At 40.4% G+C, this 26,895-nt stretch overlaps 1 protein-coding gene across 2 annotated transcripts; it reads left to right on the top strand.

The window, feature by feature from the left end:
- The first annotated feature begins 519 nt into the window (after positions 1-519).
- pkp2 (plakophilin 2) lies at positions 520-26,325 on the top strand. Of its 2 annotated transcripts, XR_013932661.1 has the most exons (15): positions 520-846; positions 4,258-4,328; positions 5,641-6,058; positions 6,562-6,883; positions 7,273-7,411; positions 8,829-9,036; positions 12,503-12,680; positions 14,951-15,068; positions 15,557-15,718; positions 17,140-17,316; positions 18,264-18,417; positions 19,754-19,946; positions 20,779-20,866; positions 21,324-25,807; positions 25,850-26,325. XR_013932661.1 is itself a non-coding variant. In XM_080421680.1 (14 exons), the coding sequence occupies exons 1-14, from the start codon at positions 657-659 to the stop codon at positions 21,390-21,392; spliced, it is 2,487 nt and encodes an 828-aa protein (XP_080277806.1). In that variant the 5' UTR covers positions 520-656; the 3' UTR covers positions 21,393-25,823. The 2 variants fall into 2 exon arrangements, 1 of the variants encoding a protein (XP_080277806.1); XM_080421680.1 differs by lacking the exon at positions 25,850-26,325 and having other exon boundaries at positions 21,324-25,823.
- Positions 26,326-26,895: the final 570 nt, after the last annotated feature.

The following is a 26,895-nucleotide window of genomic DNA, read 5'->3' on the forward strand; positions in this document are numbered from 1 at the left end:
AACTGTTTCAGTGGAATCATGACACACACACCTGGCTGTATGTGTAAAAGCCACTACTGTTTCTGTGGAATCATGACACACACACCTGGCTGTAGAGACTATAAACAGTTCTCTGTTTGTTTCCAATTCCTGGAGGTGGGCAAGGAAGCTTATTTAAGGAAGGGTCGCCTACGTCATTTTCTCTAGCCAACGATTCCAGCCGGCAGATTCGTCGCACTGGGTGGCAAGCCTGAACCTATGACAAGAAAGGTGGCAATCGTTCTGAAATAGTGTGTGTTCATGAGCTGGTCCAGCCTAACCTCGCATCACCAGTCTTTCCACCTAGGTCCAACCGGCTCCATTCACTGCCATGTATTTCATCGAACTTCCGGTGCGAATCCCAGGCATCTAGCGCGTCCCTTCCTTAAATAATCTTCCTTGGAGGTGGGTGTCGCTCTCTTTGTGGCCCTTATGTGTAATGTGACACCACAGGTGACGCCTGGACGTCAGGCCACACCCTCTGTGGTGGTAGCTGTGCGTTGAACTGACGTCCCGTATGGTCGATACTCACCTGGATGTTTGTTGACATTAACTAAAACTGGACTTAAAAGTGAAGCGATCGGACTCGCTTTTTTTAATACCCTTTTATATGAATCCACGACAGACTCCTTCGCACGATGAGTCTGGAGGGCTTGAGAATGGACGAGGTGTTCTTTAGGTCGTGTGTGGAGGACACCAGCCTGGCTCTACCTCGGGAGGAACACCTAATATCTCCCCAGTGGGTTCATTCAAACGAGCGCAGCTTGCGTGTCCAGCAGCAGGTCCAGCTCACACTGGCCCGCAGGGGGAAGAGAGCGGCGTCCAATGGTAATGTCATAGTCATAGCCTCATCATATGGATCTTTTTTTCATATATATTTTTATTTATATTTATTTATTTGTATTAATATTTTTCATATATACATATTTGTAATATATTTATTTATTTGTATTAATATTTTTCATATATATATTATTCTTTATTTATATATATTTTGTATTAATATTTTTCATATATATATATTTTATATACATTTTGTTATTAATATTTTTCATGTATATATATATTGTTTACATATATATATGGATACTTTTTTGTTATAGCCTCATATATATATATATATATATATATATATATATATATATGAGGCTATAACTATGTCTTGAGCTAATATATCTTTTTAGCTCAAGACCCAAAAGAGAGATTTAATAGACGTTTGTCCGGGACCCAAACTAGTGAAAATAGCAGATCTACAAGCTCACAACGCGGCATGAATTCACTATAGTTCTTAAATGTATGGTAATTATTGTATTTATTTAAATACTTTTGAAAAATGTTGGAATTGTTTTTTATTTTATTTTATTTTATGTATTGCTGTTTTCCTTTCTATTCATCTATGGAGGAAAGTGGTGGGTTTTCTTAAATTACATATAACATCAGACAAAACATGTTGAACCAACAGACGAGTGTCGCCCTCAAGTGACATTTCTCAAATGGACTTATGGACCCTACTTTATCATATTTCCACTGTACTGTATGTGTACCTACCAGTGGTGGAAAAAGTACTCACATTATTTACTTTAGTAAAAGTATCAATACTGCAATGTAGAAATTCTGTTACAAGTAAAAGTCTGGAATTCAAAATATACTTGAGTAAAAGTACAAAAGTAGCTATTGGTATCAAATCAAATCAAATCAAATGTACTTTAAATACCAAAAATAGAAAGTACTCTGTAAAGAACATTCAGGGCATACTTGCCAGTATTAGCCATAGATGGATACCACCGCAGGGTGGACCATGACAGGAGGCTCGGAAACCTATATAAGGGGATGAATGGCCTATACAGTCCCGACCTTTAGTGACCTATTCGACCCCAACCTTCCCATATATGGAGATCCCCATAGATGGAGACAATCAACATCCCCAAGTCTGACATCATAGAATCTCTCCTAGACGGCTATACATAGAGATACCTAACATACCTAGCTCTGACATCAGAGAACCCCTCCTGGAACTCCATATATGGAGATAACCGAAACGTCCAGGACTGACATCATAGTCCCAGATTTGGGCATAACTGACATAGCCCATCCATATATGGATATGCCTGACACTACCTGACATCACCGTAGTGACATCAGGGCCGCAGCCAACAGTACAAAAGGCCTCGGGATGCCTTGGTTAATTGAGTTCATCAGCGACACCAAGCGACAATGACTCTTTCCAGAGAGATAAGCATCAGACAATTCATCAGTAGCTAGTTTTCACAGCCTAAGCATATATCGGCTTAACCCACTTCTTGGATAAATATCATAGCGGCTTTCGGATCTGGTTAAAGAATCAGCCGATTATCAGTTTCACATACTCATTATGCAGAACGTCTTCAGAAGTTTTCAAATGTATAAAATGTATAACAATCTTTTGAAAATAGCAGATCTACAAGAGTATTGTGAGCTTGTAGATCGTATTTTTTCGAATGTGTATATATATATATATATATATATATATAATATTTAGGGCTGAAGTGGTTAATGTATGTTTTTGTTTTGTAACTATTATCAAAATCTACAAAGTAACTAGTAGGCCTAACTAAAGTTTTGAAATAATTGTAGTGGAGTAAAAGTATAATATTTGCCTCTAAGATGTAGTGAAGTGGAAGTAAAAGTACTGAAAATTGGAAAAACTCCAGTAAAGTAAAAAAGCACTGTACTTGAGTAAATGTACTTAGTTACTTTACACCACTGCTACTGCCACCATGGAAATGCAACGTACTGTACAGTAACAGTAGCCTATCTATGATCTGAGCCACCTGAACCCGATTTATACTTCGTTGTATGACGGCGTGGCTCGCCCGAAAATAGCCGATCTATAGCCTGAAAACTCACACAAATTAAGCAAGAATGTGTAAATACAACATAAATACAGTAGTGGAAGTGTGGAATGTGGGTCACGCAGATCTCAGGTCCAACAGGTTTTAGTAACCTAGGCTATCATCCTTTAGCTTGCTTTTGAAGATAAACTTAAAAGTTAAAGTTAAACTTTGATGTTTAGCCTACATGGAACTTAATCTCTTATTCTCTTAATCTTCCGTGGGCAATAAGGTTTCAAATTAGAGCATATTATATTAGCCCCCAGAGAGTTACATGACAGTGTAGATCTGCTAACTTACTTTTGCTATTTAAAAGAGAAAGGAAAAGAGAATTTACAAAATGTTGCCTCAAAGTTGATTTATTTTATTTTATAATCTAGTCTATAATGGTCTCATCATGTTGTCTGATTTAGGATCACAAGGATAAGACAGACCTGAGAACACTAAGTTACATTTGTCATGATCTGACATGACAAGAGAAACATTGTGTTTAAACTAGCCACAGAAAATGCAATTTTTCTTTAATTTGGAATGAAATTGAGAAAACGTTATCGAAGTGTACTTTTTGTGTGTAGCTACTCTTATTGGAATGAACCTATAAAGTGAATGAAACCAATTCATTGTTAAACTCCCAACACTGGCTTATGCACTGCAGAAGAGCAGCTTGCAAATGACCTCATGAATCCTACACAACTACTGCCTACACAGTCTACACAACACTAAACAATAGGTTTTGTGGTGGTCAAGCGTTAGGCTATCCTATACTGGTTTGTCTGGTTCTATTGTTAGGAGTTCAGTGGTAACAGTATACACTGGGAATAGACTGCTGTCCAAAATTATGAAAAGGTTGGGATGAGCCCAAAGGGGTATAATGCTTATTTTTTTGCATATGACAATAGTGTGTGTTCATGTCGGTACCCATTTTGAATACAACCAAAGCATGCAAAGTGAATGCCACGCTCTTACAACTCACTGACTGTGCACAACTAGGGGTGCAACAATGAATCAAACTAATTCATTTATAGAAAACAATTCTAATAATTGATTAGTAATCAATCCCTATTTGGGGCATGTCATTGTAGGTGAAAAGTAATAAAAAAAAGTGAAAACAGCTACAACATGTACAAACTTACTGTTCAATGCAACACATTCACTATTGTTGCGGGACACCATTGTGCGACAAAGTATAAAATAGGGCTTAAGTGGATAGTTGATTTGTTGATATATAAATATATTAAAGAAAGCCCACTTCTCGAATATTTGATTAATCAAACAATTATTAATAGAATAATCGCTATGAAAATAAGTTACAGCACTATCGAGGACCATATTTAATGTATGGTAATGAAATTGCATCATTGTCTTTCAGGGAACATCCATTTACAGAAAAGCACATTTCAAAGCCCAGATCCCAGAAATGGAGCTTTACTAAACATGAAGGTAAGACACACGCGCACGCACGCACACAAAATACAATGATATCCATAATGTCAACAGTATTATCAGTACAATAACCACACCCTACAGTGTTAATGAGGAATATAATACACAGATGACAGTACGATACAGTATCCGTTCAGAATGTCAGAGTCCGTCAAAATACATCAGAGTCAGTATATCCGACAATCCGTACAGTGTTGTTGTCAGATTACTTTAAGTATCCGTATGGTATTGTCCTGGAGTTATTTGTCTATTGACTGAGCAGAGTGACTATAGTATAATATAAGACTGAAATATACACCAAGTCATGACAATAACCTTCACATCAAAGATGTTTAGTTTCCCAGTTTGTGGCACTAACCTGCACAATATAGTGTTCCAAATGTGAATATTAATCATCATTTAGTCTGAGTATTATAGTCGTTAGAAATTAACCACTTGAACGAAGCATCCCTATTCTGGGGCGAACATTTGATGAAACTAGCAGATCTACAAGCTCACAATGTGTCACAACGCAATCCATTGTGAGACTATAGATCCGCGAAGAGATTTGGTATAGAGGGAAAAAGGTAAGGGGCCTTGTATACAGCTTTGGGGAACCTCAGCACTAATATCAATATTTGGTGTGATTTAGGATCAGAGGATAAGACAGGCCTGCATAGCATTTTCAGAACACTAATTTGAATGTTGCATGCCATCCTGGTATTTTGAATGTAGCCATTTGGGTGTGTTTCACACTGAGCCCTGAAGGCAAGAAGGGTTTTGCATAACAAATGAATCATTTTAAGCAAACAGTACACTAGATCTTAGATGATGTGTGCCAATGTTGGTTGGTGCTATCACTGCATATTGTTGTGGGGCAGAAATGTAAAACTTTCAGGAAATGGATAAAAAAGTATCCAGTGTAGTTATTATTTAGACTATTTAGGCTATTGTTAACACTTTTTACTGGTTAAATATTTATAAAACCCACAGACAGACCTGTCCACATTCAACCTGGCCTCCCTATTTTGGGCATGTCAGTTGAAAATGTAAAAACAATACTGTCAATACTGTTACAAGTAATGGTCCGGTAATCAAAATATACTTGAGTAAAAAAAAAAGACAGTTTCTGCCTATAATGACACACCCAAAATAGGGATGCCTTGTTGAAAGTGGTTAAATATCGGCACACTTCAGCTGCCTATTTGCCGATACTGATGACGTCAAAAAGTCAAACAACGTCCTATATCTGTCGGGCTCTAATAATATTGCCAAGTTATCTTACAGTTATTGTACGTATTATTGTATTTATGTACGCTGCTCTCCGTAGGTGCATTTTCCCTCTTATTCTCAGACCCAGGTGAATGGAATGGGCTTCACCGAGCGCTCTCTCTCCAGCGGCCACTTACGAAGACCGTCCCGGAGGGTGGAGGTGTCTCCCAGCCCCAGCCCTGAGCTCCCTCGCAGTGCCATGCACGCCTGCGCTGGCCCCTTGCGCTTTGGCACCTACACCCTTCCTGGTCCCGCTCAACCCAGGAGGATGGGTGCCATGCTGGAGCGCTCGTACGGGTCTGCCAATCCCCAACGTCGCTACGCTTTCTCTGAGGTGCCGCGCGGCTCGCGGGTGCTCGCCTCGACTTACGACCCCAACAGCACCAGCACGCCCAGGCATGGCGGGCATGTGTCCGCCCGCGCCACCCGCAACCAGTACAACCAGTCATTCAATCAGACACTGGGTTCTCACCAAGGTTATTATTATTCTGCTTTTTCATTCGTTTTTATTTTGATTTTGTTTTTACTTTTTGTTTTCAATTACAGTTTTGTTTTGATAAAATAAAAAAACGGGTTTGCTAGTTTAGTTCTTATTTTTTTAAAGGGCTTAGTTTTGTTTTGTCATTGTCATTCATTTTGTAAACACACAATACAGTTACAGCTACTTTTTATTTTATTTTGCCTAGCCACATTTTTATTTTAGTTAACAAGTTTTATTTTAGTTAACAAGTGTTAGTTAACTGTTATAATCCATCAAAACCGGGAAAGCATCTGTGTCATTTTAGATCTGTGTGTTGGCTATTCAAAAATAGCAGATGTACAAGCTCACAGCGCGTCACTTCTTGCCGTGCTGCGAGCTTGTACATCTGCTATTTTTGAACATTTTTCAAAAATCTTGAAAGTGTGAGAACTACTGATTTAGAGGGCATTTGTAGAATCAGCCTCAGGTCTTAATGGGATAAACCTGGTTCTCACCCAGTATTCTCAGAAGGCGCGCTGCAGCACAGCAGCCCTGACGGCTCGCCGCCGACTCGCCATCGCACCGCCGCCCTCAGGAGGGCGTCGACCAGCGTGAGGAGACAAGCTGCGGCGTACGGGACCCAGGGCGCTGCCGGCCAGCGAGACCAAGCCCTGGCCTGGCTGGCTCAGATGAGGAGGGAGGGGGCCGGCCAGGGGCCGAGGTTAGCGAGGAAAGATTCGTACTCGTCGCCCTCCATGGTCAGCATGGAGGTGGACATGAGCAGGAAGATAGAGGACGAGGTTCCCCTTCAGCACATCCAGATTCAGGATGCTACGGCACTGTAAGATACCATGTTCTAGTCATTTTGTGTGGTATCATTGGTAGGCAGGTTTGGTCATTTCAAGCTAAAAAAAGAATGCAAGAACAATGGCTTCTATGTCAGCATGCTTGCAAGCTTTCCAGGAAGAGAAAGGCTGTAGTCTCTAAAATCATCTTGGAGTCATTATTAGGCAGGTTCCTGTCCACAGCCCACCAATGAGATGCAGAGTGAGTAGACAGAAATTGGTACCATTTTATGATGACCATTAAGTACAGATACTCAAAAGTGTACTTGAGAACAGTACTCAAGTAAATGTACTTAGTTACTGTCCATCACTGCCCATCCATCTATGAATCCGGAAAGTATTCACTCATCCTGTCTCCTTCCTCTGTCCCTTTGTCTCCTGGCAGGAGGTCAGAGGTCAAGGCTCCTGAGTTGACGTTAGAGCGGGCTGTAAACCTGCTGACTCAGGAGGACGAGGACACGCTGGTGTCTGCAGCCAGCTTCATTCAGAAACAGTGTTTCAACAGCGCAGAGGCCAAGAAGATGGTGAGCTAAACCACTGGTTCTCAATGTCTGGTCCGGGGCCTACCACAGGGGTCCTAATGGACCCTTATGGGTCTAACTCTGAAGGCTATTATACAGCAGGAGTGATGTGAATAAATACGCCTCGTTATAATCACGCTCAGCATGTACTCATAACACAAACAGAAGTTTAAATTAATTGGAATTAATCGCACACAATAAACACTCCCAGTCTGTACACTTTTTTAAATCTTTGGGACCCCAATTTTCGGTGAGCTTGTGCCATTTTACAAAACGACAAAAAAATAAAAAGAGTCTTGTGGGGGTCTTAAATACATATCAATATGGGGGTCCTTGACATGGAAAAAGTAACCCCCTGCGCTAAACTGTCCTTGCTTCTACACGCTGCTGTTGACCTAATGTCACTCACATGTAGAATGTTCAACCAAATCAATGTTTTTACTGCACTGACACCAGAGGATCGCTATGCCGAATTGGTCCTTGAAACTGTACAAATGGACTCACACAAGTGTAATGTTTGACAGAGCAGCTTCACTCAGTGTTTTGGCAATCAGTTCCTCATCTATAAACCACTATTTCTATTTAATTGTCAAAGTCAATTTTAACATTTCTGACAACATTTGAGGCGTTACAGATGTACCACAATATAATAGGTAAATCAGATATGATTGAGAGTATGATATTCTTTCCAATTTGATCTATTCTGTTATGAAGCCAGGTTTATACTGTAGTAACTAACTATAGCTTCAATGGCACTGGGCCATCATGTAATAGAATTAATCAAGTTCTTCTGGAATATACTGTAACTTTCAGTCATGACGCACAAATGGAGTCAAAGAATAGTCAGGCTTAACCCATTCAATTCGGGAACGCATCTGTGTCATTTTAGGGGAAAAAATGCAGATCTACAAGCTCATAGCCGAGTGCCGCACTATGAGCTTGTTTTTGAATGGCCAAAGAAATCGAAAAATGACAGAAATGCGTTCCCGGTTTTACTGGGTTAAAGAATGATTGGAGAAGGTCAATAAGAAATTCACAAGAATATTCATGAGATCTCTGTATCTTGTAATATTCCTTGTGTGTCATCATATCATATAACTTTTTATTGCTTTGAAGCTGTGTTCATGACATTTTATGACCTTTATGGCTTAACTTCCTGTCTCTCTCTGTCTTATCTCTTTATATCTCTTTGCCGCCATCACCCACTCTGTCCCTCTTTCTATCTATTGTTTCCTCTCTGTCGGTCTGTCTCTCTTTCTCCCTGTGTTCTCTCTTTCTGTCTCTTGCTCTCTCCATCAATGTCTGTGTGTCTTTCCCCGTCTTTATCCTCTCCTCTCCTCTCCTCTCCTCTCCTCTCCTCTCCTCTCCTCTCCTCTCCTCTCCTCTCCTCTCCTCTCCTCTCCTCTCCTCTCCCCTCCAGGTATTCTACCTGCATGGTATCCCTAAGCTGCTCTCGGTGCTGCAGAGTGACTGTGAGGAGGGACAGAGGGCCGCAGCAGGAGCCCTGAGGAACATCGTCTACCAGAGCAACGAGAACAAGATGGAGGTGAAGGACAATGAGGGCGTGGCCACCATCCTCGTCGCGCTGAAGGGCAGCCGTGATGTAGACACCAGACGCCAACTCACCGGTCAGTCTTGTGTTGTGAAGGGTGTTGACCAAACATATTGTATTACAGATGGTTTCTGTCAGTGGTGTAAAGTAACTAAGTTCATTTACTCAAGTACTGTACTTAAGTACAATTTTGAGGTATTATTTACTTTACTTAAAGGTATCATGACATTCATTTTCACTTTTTTTATTTTCAATGTTTTATTTGGGGTTTTATGACCTCAATTACACCCAAAAAACCTGAACTTAGAACATTCAGTGGATTTTCTGTGGTCTGGGGTTTTCTGAATAATTAGGCTGAAAAGTAATCTGAGCTTGGCCCTTCGACAGTGAGGTCACAGTCGATTAATCCCGCCCACTCTCCTCCTCGCCCCTCCCCTCCCCTATCCTTTCCCTTGGGGGGGGCGGAGCAGAGGCGATCATTGACAGGCAAAATCCCTCACCAGCGACACCCGCAGGCAAAGATTTATTTTTTCATTGCAGTTGAAAAGGCTTTAGAAATGTGAGAGAAAAACACCTGCCATGGATCACTGGAATGGAATTTTCACTTAAAACTTTTTGTACACTTTTGAAGGACCAGGACAAAGACTTTGAATGTGGTGTAAAAGTGAATGTCATGATACCTTTAAGTATTTCCAATTTTCAGTACTTTTACTTCTACTCCACTACACCTCAGAGGCAAATATTGTGCTTTTACTCCACTTCAATTATTTGAAAACTTTAGTTACTAGTTACTTTGTAGATTTTGATTATTATTACAAAATCTACATTAACCACTTCAGTCCTAAATACAATTCGACCATTTGAAAATAGCCGATCTACAAGCTCACAATGCGTCGCATCGCAACGCATTGTGAGCTTGTAGATCTGCTATTTTCAAAAGTTTTTTATACGTTTTGAAAACTTGAAATGGGACATTCTGCATAATGATTACTTTTACTTTTGTGCTTTAAGTATATTTTAATACCAATACTTTTGTACTTTTACTCGAGTAAATCTTTAATTCCGGACTTTTACTTGTAATAGAGTATTTCTACATTGCAGTATTGATACTTTTACTTAAGTAAAACATTTGAGTACTTTTTCCACCACTGGTTTCTGTCCTGGTACTCCCCTGACTCCATGACATGTTCTCCAAACAATTCAATTCAATTTCAATTCAAAGGGCTTTATTGGCATGAGAAAACATACGTTTACATTGCCAAAGCAGTTCTCCAAAGTTGCCAAAGTTCTCCAAACACCAGGGTCACTTGTGTGGTGACTGACTTGTGTGAAACACAGTAACACACACACTAAACATTGGGTATTTGTCACTGTACATTTGCATATACATCAAATTTGACCTCTTTACCCATCTTAATTATTAGGAGCAGTGGGTCCTATTAACCCATTCAATCCGGGAACGCATCTACAAATGTCTTCTATATTCAAGCAGTTTTCTGAAAAAACCTATGTTGCTATAATATCAGTGCTTCATGTCAAGGACCATCCGAAATTATATGTATTTGGCCGCGGACCCCTATTTCAAAAGAAGCAAAAGGTTTAGTACAAGGTTTTTCCTTAAAAAAAATATATATATATATTCAAAGATTTAAACAAATGTTTAAAATTTTTCTAAAATAGCAGATCTTCAAGCTCATAGCGTGACACTCTGTGCCCCGCTATGAGCTTGTATATCTGTTATTTTTATATAGCCAAAGTATAAAATAATGGCTATAGCTAAAGCTATAGCTCTCTACCCATTCAGCTGTGGCCACCTAGTGGAGGGAACTGGGGTTTTCCATGGTGCCATAGCAGTAAAGTCAGCATTATGGTGTAACAAACGAACGAACAGAAGGAGACTGATCCGTAGTCCCCCCTCCACTTTTGTAGTGGGAGACAAAAAAAAAACCTGTCATTCCTCCATTATGTAGACAAGATGAACCAAACAACCAAATTCTGCATTCAACAAGACAACCATACAGCCCATACAGTGTTTAATGGAGGACACATTTCCATATATTAGGTTCATACTGCAGGTAGCCAGGTACCTGTTTGGATTACTGCTCAGACTTAAACAGTTTCAGGTGAACGAGTCCCACTGAGGTTGGAATGTAGGTCATGTAACACTTGTTTATAAAGTAGTAGTGCCTCAGGCCAACCGTGGGAGAGTAGAGAGGGTTAAGGTGCATAATGTAGTATACCTCGTAGTTGCTGCTGTACCTGCAAATCACATGGGCCGTGTCACGAAATCTGCCTAGAAATAAATGGTGCATCATTCCTAGATTCCATACTGTGGCAGTTGTCATCTCTTCATTCTTTCCGCTTACTCTTACTCTTTTCCTCTTTCCTCTTATTCTTTCCTATACTTATTGTATCACTCTCTTCTCTCTATCTCACACTCACACTCACACACACACACACACACACACACACACACACACACACACACACACACACACACACACACACACACACACACACACACACACACACACACACACACACACACACACAACCACTCCGATAAAACCGCCCAGAACCAGCAGGGAAGTGGGTTCAGTTCTTGAGCAAACTGAGAGGGGTTGAATGCTATAGTTAAGATCTTTACAGCCTTAAGGTATAGTGTCTTGTGTCTGTGCTTGTATTGGCCTGTAAGCCTAGCTCGCTCAGCAGTTCCTTACACTTCGTATGCGCGTTGCTGTGTCTAAGAGCTTTGGAGTGTCCAGTTTCTTCCAAGGCCGGGTTTGTAAGATGAAGCTGTGGGTTAAATTAGCGTGTTTTGTTTTGCACGTGTACACCATGTAAGCACTATGATGATGACCTCGGGAGGTTGGATCTTTGCCACTGGTGCTGCATTCTCTCCCTAACCTCTCTGTCCGGGCATTGTCCACTGTACTGTCCAATAAAGCAGAGTTAATCTTTAAAAAATGTAGGCATACCATTTTACTTGGCTTTTATTGCAGAGCCTCTTCTTTCATGACCTTGTGATGGAACAGGAAAACACTATAATAACTTTATTACAGAACCTTAGAAACAAATTCCTGAATGAGCGATATCTTGTGACCTTCCTAACCTCTACTAGAAGCTATTAAGTTTGATGCAAATTCCTGTATAATGAATATGACCCACTGTCACGGACTACCCCGTTTATTTATGCATTATTTTCCTTCTTGATGTTACGGTATGTTGTTTGTTTGAACGTGTTATCTAAGTCTTATATATGGTTGTACTTTTTATGGTATACCTGTTTAAATTTAAACTAGGAAATGATATGGATCTCAGGGAGTGAAGCCAGGCGTGGATGATGATATTTGTCACACATCAGGTAGGGAGTAACAATTGGGAAATTGGCATAACTACTAAATTGGGAGGGAAAGGGAAAAGGGAACAAAACAAATATTGTAGAAAAAAGAAAAGAATGAACATTGGCCGTAAAAAGGAAAGGTAAAAAATGCAAGTGGGAATGTATTTGTCATATTAAAGCTCTCCACTGTTTCTCTCAGGTGTGTTATGGAACCTGTCATCTCATGATCTCCTAAAGGAGCACCTGTCCAGGGAGGCACTACCTGTCCTCACCAGCTCTGTCCTGGTACCCTGCTCCGGCATCTCAGAGGGAGAGAACCCTAAAGACGATCTGCTGGCCGACCCAGACGTTTTCCACAACACCACAGGCTGTCTGAGGTACGGGGATACTTGGTTGTCAGTGACATGGGATGTGTGAGGTATTAGGGACAGTGGCTTGGGCCAAGTGTTGAAGCTTTACGATAAGGGCTCACTGATATGGATTCCTGTATAAGAGATTGGCTTTCAGTTCTGGTCCAGGGGACGCTGTAGACCAGGGAGTGCAAAACCAGTTAGTTTGACATTCACCAGGTGTCCCAGTTAGGTGTCCCTGATTAGACATGAGAACCAGCAGATTTCTGGGTCCACACCTTGAGTCGAAATGAAGAACACAGAACATTTTCCCAGTACTTTGTTATATTGTGTGTGTGTGTGTGTGTGTGTGTGTGTGTGTGTGTGTGTGTGTGTGTGTGTGTGTGTGTGTGTGTGTGTGTGTGTGTGTGCGTGTGTGCGTGCGTGCGTGCGTGCGTGCGTGCGTGCGCAAACACACACTGTTGTATAAAATTACAGCCCATGTTTAGACACTTTCCATTATAAGGCTGGCATAATGTGAACAAAGAATTGAGCTATTAAAATCCATAACAGCGTGGGCACTGGAGGTAGTAATTTTCTCCTGGTTAATTATAGCTCTCTATGCAGTCAGACTGCGTTAGGAGTGAACAATCTCCCACCATTGTGTTAGTTTTAAAATGCCCTTGTCAGAATCCTGTTGGAGTGCATAATTTGCCATTTAGGAGATACAGAAACCCTCAATAGAGCCCCTACAGTATGTCAGGCTTCTGGAATGCAAATAAACATGATTAGAATGTCCAGTGTAGTCTGTGACATCCTGCTGATGCTGTGACTTAGATTACAGGTCTGTGACAGCTTGATAATAAGCCCGCTGGAAATAATCACATAATAATGTCCATCATTTCCATATTACCATGGAATTCATGCAAAAGGGCTTTCCGTACCAAAAAGGATGTTCCAAGTATAAATGAAGTGAAAATGATTCTAATTGTGGAGGAAGGAAAGCCAAACGGCACTGACAGTGATTTCAGACTTCAAGTCTTTTTTGTCCTATAAAATCTGACATTATTTGAGTCATGAAACGGTGAAAAGTGAAAAACATGTCTTGCACCCTGACAAAAGTGGATAGCATTTTTGGTATTAATCTGTGGCAATGAGTTACACATGCAAGCCTAATTGACTGGAAGTGAAATGAACACTGAAGAACCTGCCTTTGTCAGGATTCAGGAAGTTAGTCATTTTGTCATTATGGTTTGAGAGGATGTATCATGTTGTTGACCCCCAGTGAGGCCATTTTGTTTGTTTGGAACACACAAGCAGGAGGAGTACGTGGTCTCCTAGCAACAACTGAAAACAATGAAAAACTAAATAATTCATACGCGTACCTCGTTCTCTTTGTCTCTATCTTTTTTTAAATCGCTTTCTTTCCCTCTCCTCTCTCACTGTCTCTCGGCTCACTGTCTTTTTCCCCTCTCTGTTTCTCTCACTCTGTCTCCCTCCTTTATTCTCTATCTTTCTGCTCTCCCTCCCCCATCCTCCCTCTGTCCCCACATGTCTCTCTATCAATCAGAATCAACTTTATTGTCACATCACAGTTTACAGGTGAAGAAGTGGGTTCAAAAAGAGATTCAGAGTGCGCTCCAGAGATATAGAGGAAAACACAGGGTAGAAACGGGTCAAATAATCAAAAAGATACATATCGTTGCTGTCGGGCAGAAACCTCTTATCTCCATGTTTTAACCTTTTGCGTTTTTTTCGTAAAATAATGCCCTACCTTATCATACTACAGCGTCACACAAAGGTATCAAACGTAGCAGATCCACAAGCTGGAAGCGACACGTTTTGAGCTTGTAGATCTGCTACTTATGCTACTTTTGCTATTTCTTTTATAGCCAACACTAAAATGCTTTCCCGGTTTTAATGGGTTAACCCTCCTGATTCAAGGGAACTATTTAAAATGCAATTGTCATCACATGAAAAATGTTACAGTAATTCATGAACATGTATTATATATTAGCCTGCAATTTGTATAATTCAATAGTAGCGTGGGCCATGTGGGTTGTTAATGGGTAAAAGCCTCCAGAGTCTTCTAAGCCTGCCCTGTAATTATAATCATATAAATGATATAGGAGTGCTTGTTATAACTATCACACCATTGTTGATTGGTGTTATGATTGTTAATAACAGTAAATACGTTAGGGGGCTAATCCGTTTTAGCTTATAAGGTTAGGATGTCGGGTTTACTGGCTGATCACTATGATTTAATGAGAATAAATAACCAAATCATTTCTAGTGATTTTGATCGTGTTGTTTTCCAGAAACGTAAGCTCAGCTGGTCCAGACGGCAGGAAAGCCATGAGAGAATGTGATAATCTAATAGACTGTCTGATCTACTACGTCAGACGGACCATCGCTGACTACAAACCAGATGATAAGGTACATTTATAACACGCTTCAAGGGAGAGTTTTCTCTGCATTACACTTGAAACCCACCAAAACAAGCGTCGCTCACTCTCTTTATTGTGGATGGAGGTTTGTGCGCGACTGTTCTCGCCAAGCAGCGGGAAGTCTGATCAATGTGCTTCATTGAGAATGCGCACAGATTATAGTAGATCTGGAGTAGATTTACTTTGTTTCATCTCATCTCACACTCCTCATGTTCTGAAGGTCTTTACCGAAAGCATGGAGTTTCTTTTTTGTATATATATTTTTTTCATTGTAATATCTTTGGTGTGCAGTTTTTTTTCGTTTTTTATTTATTTAGTTATGCTATGAATTATTTCTGTGTCTGAAATCTATTGTGTGAGAAGCAACATAACACACTCATTTCTAATTACTTTATTATTCTAAATGAAGGTCAACAAAAATTACTATATTACTACTTGAGATAAATTACTTTTTTCATTCCTTTGTCTCCTCTCCAGTCTATAGAGAACTGTGTGTGTATACTACACAACCTGTCCTATCAGATTGAGGCAGAGCTTCCCCAGAAATACTTAACTGATCTGGGACAGTCCCGACAGAGCCTGGCCCCCAGGACCAAGAACGCTGGCTGCTTCAGCCAGCGCAGTGCTAAAATCACAGAGGTACAGTACCCGTTCACATTCAAGGCTTTGATTGATTGATTGATTGCATCAATTGATAGGCTACTTTATTAGTCAGAAACGTAAACAGCACAGAGGTACAGTAAGACATTTAGGCTAAAAGGTTAACACATAAAAATCCTGGGGACTTGTTTCCATTGTGGTCCTATGTGTTAGATTCATCAACATAGCATAGAATATTAACACATTAATACATGTCATCAACAATTACAAACAACTATTATGTAAAAAGGAAAAACGGCGGCAGTGAATGACCCCTCCAATCAGTGGAAATAAAAATCTACGTCCCCTTGTTGTCTTCTGATAGATGTTTTTTCAGGCCAGTTTTGAAAGAAACCAGTTATTCACATCCTTTATTGGACGATGTCAGGGCATTTCACTTTGTGGTGGCAGAGTAGTAGAATGAGAATTTTTCAATGCTTGTTCTAAATTTGGGGGGTACCAGATCGTGGTTGCGCCCTCTAGTGTTGTGGCTGTGGGTGTCACTCACTCTGGAGAAGTAGGGCACTGAGGGCACTGTCCCTTTGAGTATCTTAAAGCAGCACTAGTTTTAACAACTATAAAGCATATTATGCCCCACAAAATGATAAAGTTACTTGTTTAAGCAATTACAATCATCCTTCCATACATCTATAGACTCAGGGGGGTCAGGGGGTCCCTGCTAGGCGCTTGACTGTATTACTATGTATAGGGGAGAACTGCCAGTTAAAGCGAAGAATCCCAATCACAGCGCGTCCTCGGACATGCTTGCAAAGACTCTTGGGTAATGAAGTCAAAGACGTTGGCTGCCATGTTATTTGTGTCCAAAGTGGCCACTGATACCCAAACTACATAGTGCTGCTTTAAATACCAATCCCATTGATAATTGCTTAACCCTGACGTCTACCCCGAGCCATCCCAAACTAGCAAAGTGTGTTGGAATTAGGTGGGTCATGGGCTTAAGTCTCATAGTCATGTAAATACAACAAGCAAATCATAAAGGAAACACATTACACAGTAAACACAGCGCGTGACACAGCACATTCAAGACATAATTAAATACATACTATATGTCAGAAGGGAAATGGCTGGAGCACACGGATCTGAAGAAGGACTTTAGTCCTTATGTTTGCTCCTATTAAACTGTATTTAAAAAATATATTAAGATGGTCCATGTGCTCCAACCGTTTCCCTTTTGATGCTGTTGTGGTCCCTGTCTGAGAGGCACCTGTTCTCACCCTGAAAGTGGGTTTTAGCGTGGGAACTTTCTCAAGCACATTTACATATATCCTAAAGTGTTGATTATGATTGTAAAGTGCACAGACCTGCCAAGAAAAGCAAAGCCTTTTTATTATCACGATGTAATATCTGATCCTAATGACTGCAATCACTGCATCACCCCCATAACCTGCTGCTGGTTGTAGAATGTGGAGCGCCAGCTCCCCCTGCTGGAGGAGAGGTCCAACCCCTGTGGCATAGAGTGGGTGTGGAGCCCCATCACAGTGAGGATGTACCTGTCACTGATGGCCTGCAGCGTCCGCCACTGTACCCAGGAGGCTGCAGTAGGAGCCCTGCAGAACATCACTGCTGGCAACGGAAGGGTAGGATGAACTGACAGATATTAACCCTTTAAGACCTGAGGCGATTCTTAAAAATGTTTTCTGTTTTGAAAAAAATCTTTTTCAAAAAAGATTTTTTTTTTCAAGATTTTTCAAAAATAGCAGATCTACAAGCTCATAGCGCGGCATGCCGACATGCGCTATGAGCTTGTATATCTGCTATTTTTTGAATAGCCAAAGAAATCTAAAGTGACACAGATGCGTTCCAGGTATTAATGGGTTAATCTAATATCTAATCTAATCTAATCTAATCTAATAATCTACAAGCATACAACGTGTCACATCGCGGCATGTTGTGTGCTTGTAGATCTGCTATTTTTTGCTATTTTTGAAATAAAATAAAAAACAATTGAGACTTTTTAAATTAAATTGTTAAATTGTGATATTATCACACATAAAAATCTAACATATCGGACAGTCTACATTTCCCCAAAAAGAAATGCATGTATTAAATTCAGTCTTACCAGGACCAGGGGAAGTTGGATGGATGGATAGACAGACAGAAAGATGGGCAGACAAAGGCAGGTGTTGACCAAACTCGAGTTTAATTTAGCTTTTGCTTGACTTGCATTGTTTTTTTTGCATTTTACTTCGGTTTTAGTTTACATTGGCGCAGTTTGTTTGGGTTTAGTTTATTTGTGCAACGGTAAACAATAAAAGTACCTTCGATGAGAATCAACTGCCATATTCTGCAGAAGAAACAAACAGTAAAACATGATGATTGCTTCATATCAAATCACATTGTAATTTCTTGAGTTTGCAGTGGCTTGAGTTTTGCAGTCTTTCAGTACTCGAATACCTCTCCTTTCGTCCAGAAACATTTCACCTACTGTGTGTGCGTGCGTGTGTGTGTGTGTGTGTGTGTGTGTGTGTGTGTGTGTGTGTGTGTGCGTGTGCGTGTGCGTGTGCGTGTGCGCGTGTGTGGTTAGGTGACTGAGGCCATTGCTCACACCATAGTACAGCGAGAGAATGGACTTCAGCAGGTGAAGAAGATGTTACAACAGGGAGAGAGTGACGTTAGGAGGATGTCCGTGTCGCTGCTGAAGAACCTGTCACGCTACAGGGAGCTACACGCTGACATTGGTGAGTATTCTTTATAAAACGGATACCTGTGCATTTCCTGCGTCAGTGATTCTCAACCTTTTTAATGTCAAGGACCCCCAGTTTGATATTGTCGCTTTCGGGCAGAAACCAGCTATCTTTTTTTTTAAATATAAATCAGAGCTATTGAACACCCTTTACGTCTGTGTGCAGTGGTGGAAAGTAACTAAGTACATTTACTTAAGTATTGTACTTAAGTACAATTTTGAGGTATTTGTACTTTACTTGAGTATTTCCAATTTCCAATACTTTTACTTCTACTCCACTACATCTCTGTGTGGAGTTTGCATGTTCTCCCCGTGTCTCCAAGGGTAGTTAATACCCTCAAAAAACATGTGGTAATCCTGGTCACTATACTGCCTCCCCCTGGTCAGCCGGGGCGCCTGATGGAGGGGCAAGGAACTGGTTGGAATAACGTGTTCCTTCCACACGCTACGTCCAACCAGGGAAACTCCCCCCTGTCAGGTGACAAGAAGGTCAGTTGGCTCTCATGCATTGAAGGAGGCATGAGCTCGACCCTGGGCTCCATAGGCTGGTGGGGGGAGTGTAGTGCCCAGGATCACTTAGAAAATTGGCACCGGGTGAAAAAAAGGGTTACAAAATCGAGGGATACATTTTTTTTTTTAAAGAAAAAATAAATAAAGAAAAAATACACTGTATTGTGTTGAATCGGTGTCCTACATCTACTTTCCATTTTTGTGAGGAAAATATTTCACAATTTATTCTTAAAATTTTTATCTTACACACCAGTATATTAGTTCAGTATATTTCAGTATATTACAAACAAAAGCAAAATGATGAATTATCACCACCGTACATCAACCTCTAAAGCAGTAGTAGGCACACTGGGCCAGCAGCAATAATATTCGTCCAGGCAAATTATTTTGTGAATAATTTATAATGTCTGACAGTCCCTCATATAGGCTATAATGTCCAAATAGGGAATCTTAAAAAAATATATATTTTTGTCCATGTTTCGAGTGAATGACAGGCAGGTGTTTCAAATGCCTGAAACAATACACAGTTTCTCTCTGTATCTAAGAATAGAACCTTGAGTATGACCGCCTGTCTCTGGATACTAAATGAATTAAATGTCCTGCACACAATGCTTACTCAAGCATTTATATCTACATCGTTAACATTTAATTACACCCACAGTTCTGTCAGTATTCAGTTATGTAGCACTTTAAATAGCAATAGGCAGTCTGTTGCAAGTTCCAGTTCTTAAATGATTCTATTGATTATGTTCTGGCCTACCATATAATGGCTTAGAACTTCTTTTATTTTTTTACTTACTTGCCGATGTCCCTGCTCTAAGTCAAACAGGTGTTGCCAGAACTGGTGGGGATGCTGCCAAACTCAGACACGGGAACCGACCTCCCCACAGAGGTGACGATGTCGCTGTGCCACATCCTGGTCAACCTGAGCCAGAATGACACCGTGAACGTCAAGGCCATCGTCAACCACGCAGCCCTCCCCAAGATAATCAACATCAGCACCAAAGACAGCGGGTCAGTCAATTTATCTCTGAGCGTTAACCGCTTGAACCCTCTATTCTCAGTATAAAGAGATCTGAGTTACAACTGCACGTGGACCGCTTTTTTCCGTCTCCACCAAATCTCTTGGTGTGAACTCTGCACTTGACTTGGAGCAATTTTAAAAACTACATCTTTATATAGTTTTTAATTTAAGAGTTAAATTGCCAAATATATAATATGCAAGGGATAATTGACGGCGAGACGGTCATTGTTGAGAAATAAACCCTGACAGGGTGATTAAATCCCGACACTATAGCAGAGGGATTTAATCATCCTGAAGGGGTGTATTTATCAACAATGCACAGCTACTTAATAAATAAATTAATAAATTGACCCAAAAGTAACAACAAAACTAAGTATTTCCTTGCTTACGGTAATGAAAGTATTCCATAAATTTATGCCAGGTGCGGCTGTCCGTCCATCCAGCGCAACACGGTCGCCTCGGAAAACAACAGGAAGTGTTAATCAAATAGAATCAATTTCCGGTTATTGCATTGACTATTTCTCAAATATCTTCAAATGTTTCACATTCTTGAGAGCAACGTTTAGTTGTAAATGACATTGTGTGTTTGTTTACATGGCTGCCATGTTGGATACAGCATCAAATCAAGCAGCGCAGCAGGTGTTCTGAGTCTTTGATTAGAGCGGTCATTATCCAGAAATAACACACAGTTGAATTCAGTGATTTCAGAATCAAGCATTCAACCAAGCCGTGTAATAAAGTCGATTGATATATGAGAATTTGAGTCAGGATTATATTATGTTGATTTATTGATGTATTAAAACACTTCTTCTTCTGTTTTAGCTATGGTCCAACGAGGGCAGGTCAAGCAGCTTGCATCTTACTGCACAGCATGTGGAGTCATACTGAACTACATGGAGCATATAGGAAGGTTAGCTCTCCTACACATGCGCACGCACGCACGCACGCACGCACGCACACACACACACACACACACACACACACACACACACACACACACACACACACACACACTGTTTTGTAAAACTATGGGCCTCGTACTATTTTTGCTATTTGTCATACAACAAAATATACTGTAGGTCTTCAAGTGATTAAGAAAATGTCTGTCCCTATACTTTGCCAACTCTACTTTCCCATTACACCAAATCTCTTCACGATAATAGCCGATACAACAGCTTACAACATGTCACATCTGCCAATTTTTACAAATGTAGCCCCGAATAGGGATTCTACAGGGTTCATGTGGTTAAAATATCTGGTCAGTCTTATGAATTCATAGAAACGCATTCAAAAGAAAAGATTGAAAGATGCAACCACTGCTTGGTCCTCACTGTTTGTCATCTCATCTCATCGCTCTCCCTCCACAGGCCGGCTACAGGAAATCGGATTTCATCAACGCTCGGTCCACCAAGGCGGTGAATTCATCCCGCGACTAAGCAGCGGCGAGATACACGCAAGACTGAGGCTCCAGCGTATTTGTCAACGTTTACACTTAAGGTCCAACATCACTCAATGCACTGTTCTCATCAACGCAGAGCGTCCGTGTAGTTGCAACTCACAAGCTATGCATTTCTAAAAAGGAATACTTTGACCTTTTGAGATGTTCTTGGTTATTTTTCAAAACCAGACATTTTCCACCTCGCAGGGACACATTTGTGGAGTTAACGTCTAAGGAGGTGAGACATTCACCATTTGTGGGGGAGAAATGAAGTGACAGCGGTAAAAAAGGTCACCGAAGCATGTATGTAGCAGCTGATGAGCGATGGCTTCATGACAGCTTTGAGCTTAAAAGGTTGACCGACATGAAAAGGGGAGTGAAATGCTAGAGCACACAGATCTATTCATCAATATATTGGGTGCGTACAAACATCATCACCAGTTGAAGATTCATGTGATGAAGTATTTGCCTCTTTGAAATGGGGAAATATGTCAATTGAGATGAGCTACTGTAGCCTGATTATTATCAGACTGAAGCCGCGTGGAGCTTCTGTCTGACATTGGCTCCAGTGTGGGCGATTGCAAGGGGGAGGGGATTAGAATGTCCCTAAACCAATACTAAGGGATCCCCACCTCCACCTCAGACTCTCATTGGACAATACATTATGTACCGAAAAAATGCTAGGTTCACATTTACAACACCAGACCAAGAGGCAGTCCACTCAGAGAGTGGGCGGGGTCTATGGTCTGGAACCAGGCTAGAGCTACTGTATAATACGTAAATTCTCTGATCTTCAAGGGGGATGTTATATGTTTCAATAGACAAAATGTAGATACAGTGCATGCATGGCAACGATGCAAGTATAAACATGTTATAGAAGACAAAAGTATGTGTAGAAATGATGTAGAGCAGTGGTTCCTAAAGTGAGGTCCAGGGACGCTCAGGGTCAAATGGACCTTTACAGGGTTTGTAACTCTGAGAGTTATGGGGGTCCTTGAAATTAAAAGGTTTGAGAACCACTGATGTAGAGTAAATATAGCGTATGTACATGGGACTACACTGTACCTGCAACACCTACAGGTTCATGCATTAGTAGACCATGGTTATGTATAGGATAATGATAATTGTTCAAAATGAACCCGGTAAACTACTAAAAATAGAAAGTCTAACCCCCTATAGAAATTGTCTAATAGAGAAATATAATGAACCGAAAATGTTGAAATGCCATGGTATGACTTTGGAACACAAACTGGTTTATGTTGGTGTTGTTTTTGCTACTTTATATTTTCCATAAATTTTTTTGTGTTTCAACTCCACTGAAACAAAACGGCGGCAGCTAGATAATTAAGACCAGTGGTGCTCAATTGTATTGTTATTATTGTGCTGGGTTCTGACTTTGAGGTCAACATTCCGGTCCTCGTGAGAAATGATTTGAGAATCACTGCTTTTATTGTGTGCATCTCCAAGAAACTTGTTATGAATAGCACCAAAATGTCCTTTATACTAAAGCATTTATGAAGGATGAAAGCTAACGAAGGAAAATGGTTGATGTTGATGAGCAATTATGTAATTTAATATTACAGTTAGGGATGGGAATCGAGAACCACAATTGTTAGACAATCTGAATCATGAACTGAAAGAATGTACATTGTATGCCTCTGGTCTTATACATTCCTTTTATCAATGCTGGCGTGTTTTTTTATGATAGTTCTTTATTGCAAAACAATGACTTCATGTGTGTACGCCATGCTTATTCTAGGGCGAACATTCTGTGAAAGTGTTACTATTGGCGAAAGGGCCTACTCTGTGTGGAGTTTGCATGTTCTCCCTGTGTCTCCTAGGGTAGTTAATACCCTCACAAAAACATGTAGTAAGCCTGGTCACTATACTGCCTCCCCCTGGTCAGCCGGGGCGCCTGATGGAGGGGAAGGGAACTGGTTGGAATAACGTGTTCCTTCCACGCGCTACGTCCTACCAGGGAAACTCCCCCCTGTCAGGTGACAAGAAGGTCAGTTGGCTCTCATGCATTGAAGGAGGCATGAGCTCGGCCCTGGCCTCCCTAGGCTGGTGGGGGGAGTGTAGTGCCCAGGATCACTTAGCAAATTGGCACCGGGTGAAAAAAGGGTTACAAAATCGAGGGATAAAAATTATAAGAAAGTGTTGCTAAGACAGGAATCACCAGGAATCACCAATCAAGTATAGGGTTTAAGTGGTTAAGATGTTTAAATGTTATTAGGCAGACCTGCATGCCCTTATTCTACTGTTACACTGTGTTCAGACTCAGAGATAATATAACAATTCAAATACATTTCCACACTTAAAACTCATCAGGAATCAATGAGGGAATCAAGAAAGAATCGGACCGATAAGCAGAATCGCTAATGCCACTGGTATCAATAAAGTCTTAGCAATTCCCATCCCTAATTACAGTCAAGTATTACATCATAGTTAACGTGTGTATATGCACTCTAACTTATAGGTGATTAACATTCTCAAAATGACATACTACTGCGCTTTACTAGCTGTTAATCATAACTAATACTAATGTGAATGTGATAATTACAGAAGCCCATTTCCGCCACAGAGTACAAACAAAAATAAATGATCTCAATTGTGACAAATTCTTTACTTGCAATTGCCCATCTCACAATTGTGAGGAAAACAACTCTGAATTCTGACATATAAAGTAAGAATTGAAAGCAGAAAACCCACAATTACAAGCCTTTTTATTTGTATTCAGTGGCAGAAATGGGCTTCCATGGATAACTACCTTGTCGATACAATAAGTGACTCTTTTGCTTGACATTATGACAACTTACTGCTGTAATGCACAAAAACAACACTTTGGCTTTTGAGTTGATTGGTTTACTGATACGAATAAACCGTTTTTCAGTAATGTTCTCATCTTGGTGAATTCAGTGAAGGAGTAAATTAAACACCTGGCAAAAAGCAACAGCTCACAGCTCAGATACCTTATCTAACTGTAAACCGGTATGAGGGCTAAACTTCATTGATGTTTTTCTTGCACATTTTACACAATAAAACACAATATATAACTCTTTAGCAATGATATAAGAGATCTTTACTTTTATTAGTGACAATTATCAGCCGCTGAGACGTGTTTGAGACGTGTTTTAAGAAATAGTAGTAATATAATAATAATAATAATAATACTATTAACAACATAGTAGTAGTAGTTGTTGTATTTCAAACAAGCCTAGCATCAGCTTTGGAGAGAGCTTGAATTGTTCACAGAAAACCCCTTTAGAGCAATAATTTACAGTACATCAAAATGGACAATAAACTATGTTCTAAGACCCACAGGGATTAATTTAAGCCCCAACACCTTATCAACACAATTATATTTGGTACAGAACAACATGTTAACACATTTGGTTTCCATGTGGAGTGGACCAGTGCCTCGTGCAGTGCTGCTTGTCTCACACATTTCCTCATTTTGTCATACATTTCATATATCTTATCAAAGGGCACAGCCAGTCTGTGTCGAGAGCTATGAAGCTTGCCTGGGGCAGTGGAAGCGAGCTGCACTGCGGTACTGCTGCAGGGGAGAGCAACAGGGGGGCTGGGCGCCCATCAACATCACCCCTCCTGTACAGGGCTGAAGCAAAAGACAGAAAGAGAGAGAGGGAGAGAGAGAGAGAGAGGCGGGGGCGGGTTAGTTTAACTTTAACCCTTTATTCTTAGTAAAACGGACTTGAGTTACAACAGTACTTGGACCGCTTGTTTCCGTCTACACCAAATATCTTTGCCAAAAATAGCCGATCTACAATCTCACAACGCATCACAACATGACACGTTGTGAGTGCTTGTAGAGCGGCTATTTTTGGCAAACATTCCCCCCCAGAATAGGGACGCTGCGGTTCAAGTGGTTAAAGGACCGCACACATCAAGCACTATAACTATAAAGATATAGTTTAAAAATGTGTTCTTCTGTCTTTGTAATAATGTGTTCTTCCAACATTGGTGGATGGCAGAGTTCACACCACAACTAGAACAAAGACAAAAGTGAACAGTATAGTTATAGTTATCGTTAGAGTTATAGTGATTGGTGTGAACTGTGAACGGAACTTACTTATCGTCAGTCTTCATTTAACTCTGAGAGTGCTCATTATGCAGAATGGGCCATTTCGCATTTATATGATTGCATTGTACTGTAATTAGCCATTAATGAATGTGTTCAATGTTGCAACTGGTGGGGCTGTACAAATATAACCGAATGGACCTGGAAAATGTGTTAGCCTATTATGTAAACTGCATCTGTTTATTAACTATCAAGGTGAACGTGTGAGCTTGTTTCACTCACAAAGCACAATTAATTTGTTGTTGTAACTCAGTGGCATCAAAAATGAGTGTCTCTCCCTCAGTGTAATGCAGATAATTAAATAAATAAATGTGTTGTAGATTGCGTATTTTCGGTTGAGATTTGGTGTAGAGGGAAAGAAAGGAGCGGACCGAGTATAGAGCCCTGGGGGACCCCGGTCAACTAAGTATATAGGGTTTAAGTGGTTAAGTTACACGTCAAATATTGCAACACATTGGTCCAGTGTCCTCTAATAAAGGACAGCTCACTCTCAATGCCAGAGATGGAGAGAGAGAGAGAGGAAATATGAGAGACAGAGTTAATATGACGCAAGGCATTGAGCACACTGCATGCATACATGGACGTGTCTAAAACAGGATATTGCTATCTCAGAAATCCATGTCAGCTAATTTTTATTTAAAAAGTAATATTTCCACAGGGGCTCGCTGTAATTGCATCAATCCCAACCGGTACGCTCTGAGAGGCCTCGCTGGATTTGAGGCAAGATTTGATCATGGGTTTAGTCAAAGTCAAATTAACATTCTCCTGCATAGTAATTATAGTTTTATATTTTTTTGATTCTATCTCACGTGTATTGCTGCTGTCAGCTGAAGACCTTGTGTCCCCTATCAAAGTCTTCGGAGACGCAAGTTTTAAAGACAAGCTTTTAGAACAAAAACTGGCTCATTTTCAGATTGGTGATCATTCATTTAGGACATTTTATCATGGGTTTTGAATAGATATTAGTAATTTAATAGTCCAGTGCTGAACGCTCACCAAACTATATCCATAAAGACCTTCATCTACAGTCAAATACATGTTACCAGAGTTAAATCTTTTTTGTCCATATTGTCTGTCTTGGGGTTTGAATGGCTTTCGAGGCCATATAGGCTTAAGGAACGTGCTCTATCTATAAAGGAAACATTTACTTGAAATACAAACATGGAAATAAATGTAAAAAATACTTTTGTGTAAGGAGTGATACTCAAACAGTTACTTTAATATACTGTGTGTGCTGTAGAATGGACTATTTCTAATGAGCGATGCATTCTACCCTACAAGTGTGACAGCACTGTAGGGCATCGTTGCATTTATGGATGTAATTCTTGAAACACATCAAAAGTAGTTGCAGCATTTTTCCTTTGGAGGGCAGCATTGTACTTTTCTAGGGCAGTGTTGT

This window comes from Gymnoscopelus braueri (assembly GCF_963280865.1).
Source record: "Gymnoscopelus braueri genome assembly, chromosome: 23".
Lineage (NCBI taxonomy): Eukaryota > Metazoa > Chordata > Actinopteri > Myctophiformes > Myctophidae > Gymnoscopelus > Gymnoscopelus braueri.

Excerpts from the sequence above, each read along its gene's own strand:
- pkp2 (XM_080421680.1), top strand. The coding sequence starts at position 657 with ATGAGTCTGGAGGGCTTGAGAATGGACGAGGTGTTCTTTAGGTCGTGT. Across the intron at positions 847-4,257 it reads GAAGAGAGCGGCGTCCAATG|GGAACATCCATTTACAGAAA; the intron begins GTAATGTCATAG and ends ATTGTCTTTCAG. Across the intron at positions 15,069-15,556 it reads ACTACAAACCAGATGATAAG|TCTATAGAGAACTGTGTGTG; the intron begins GTACATTTATAA and ends TCTCCTCTCCAG.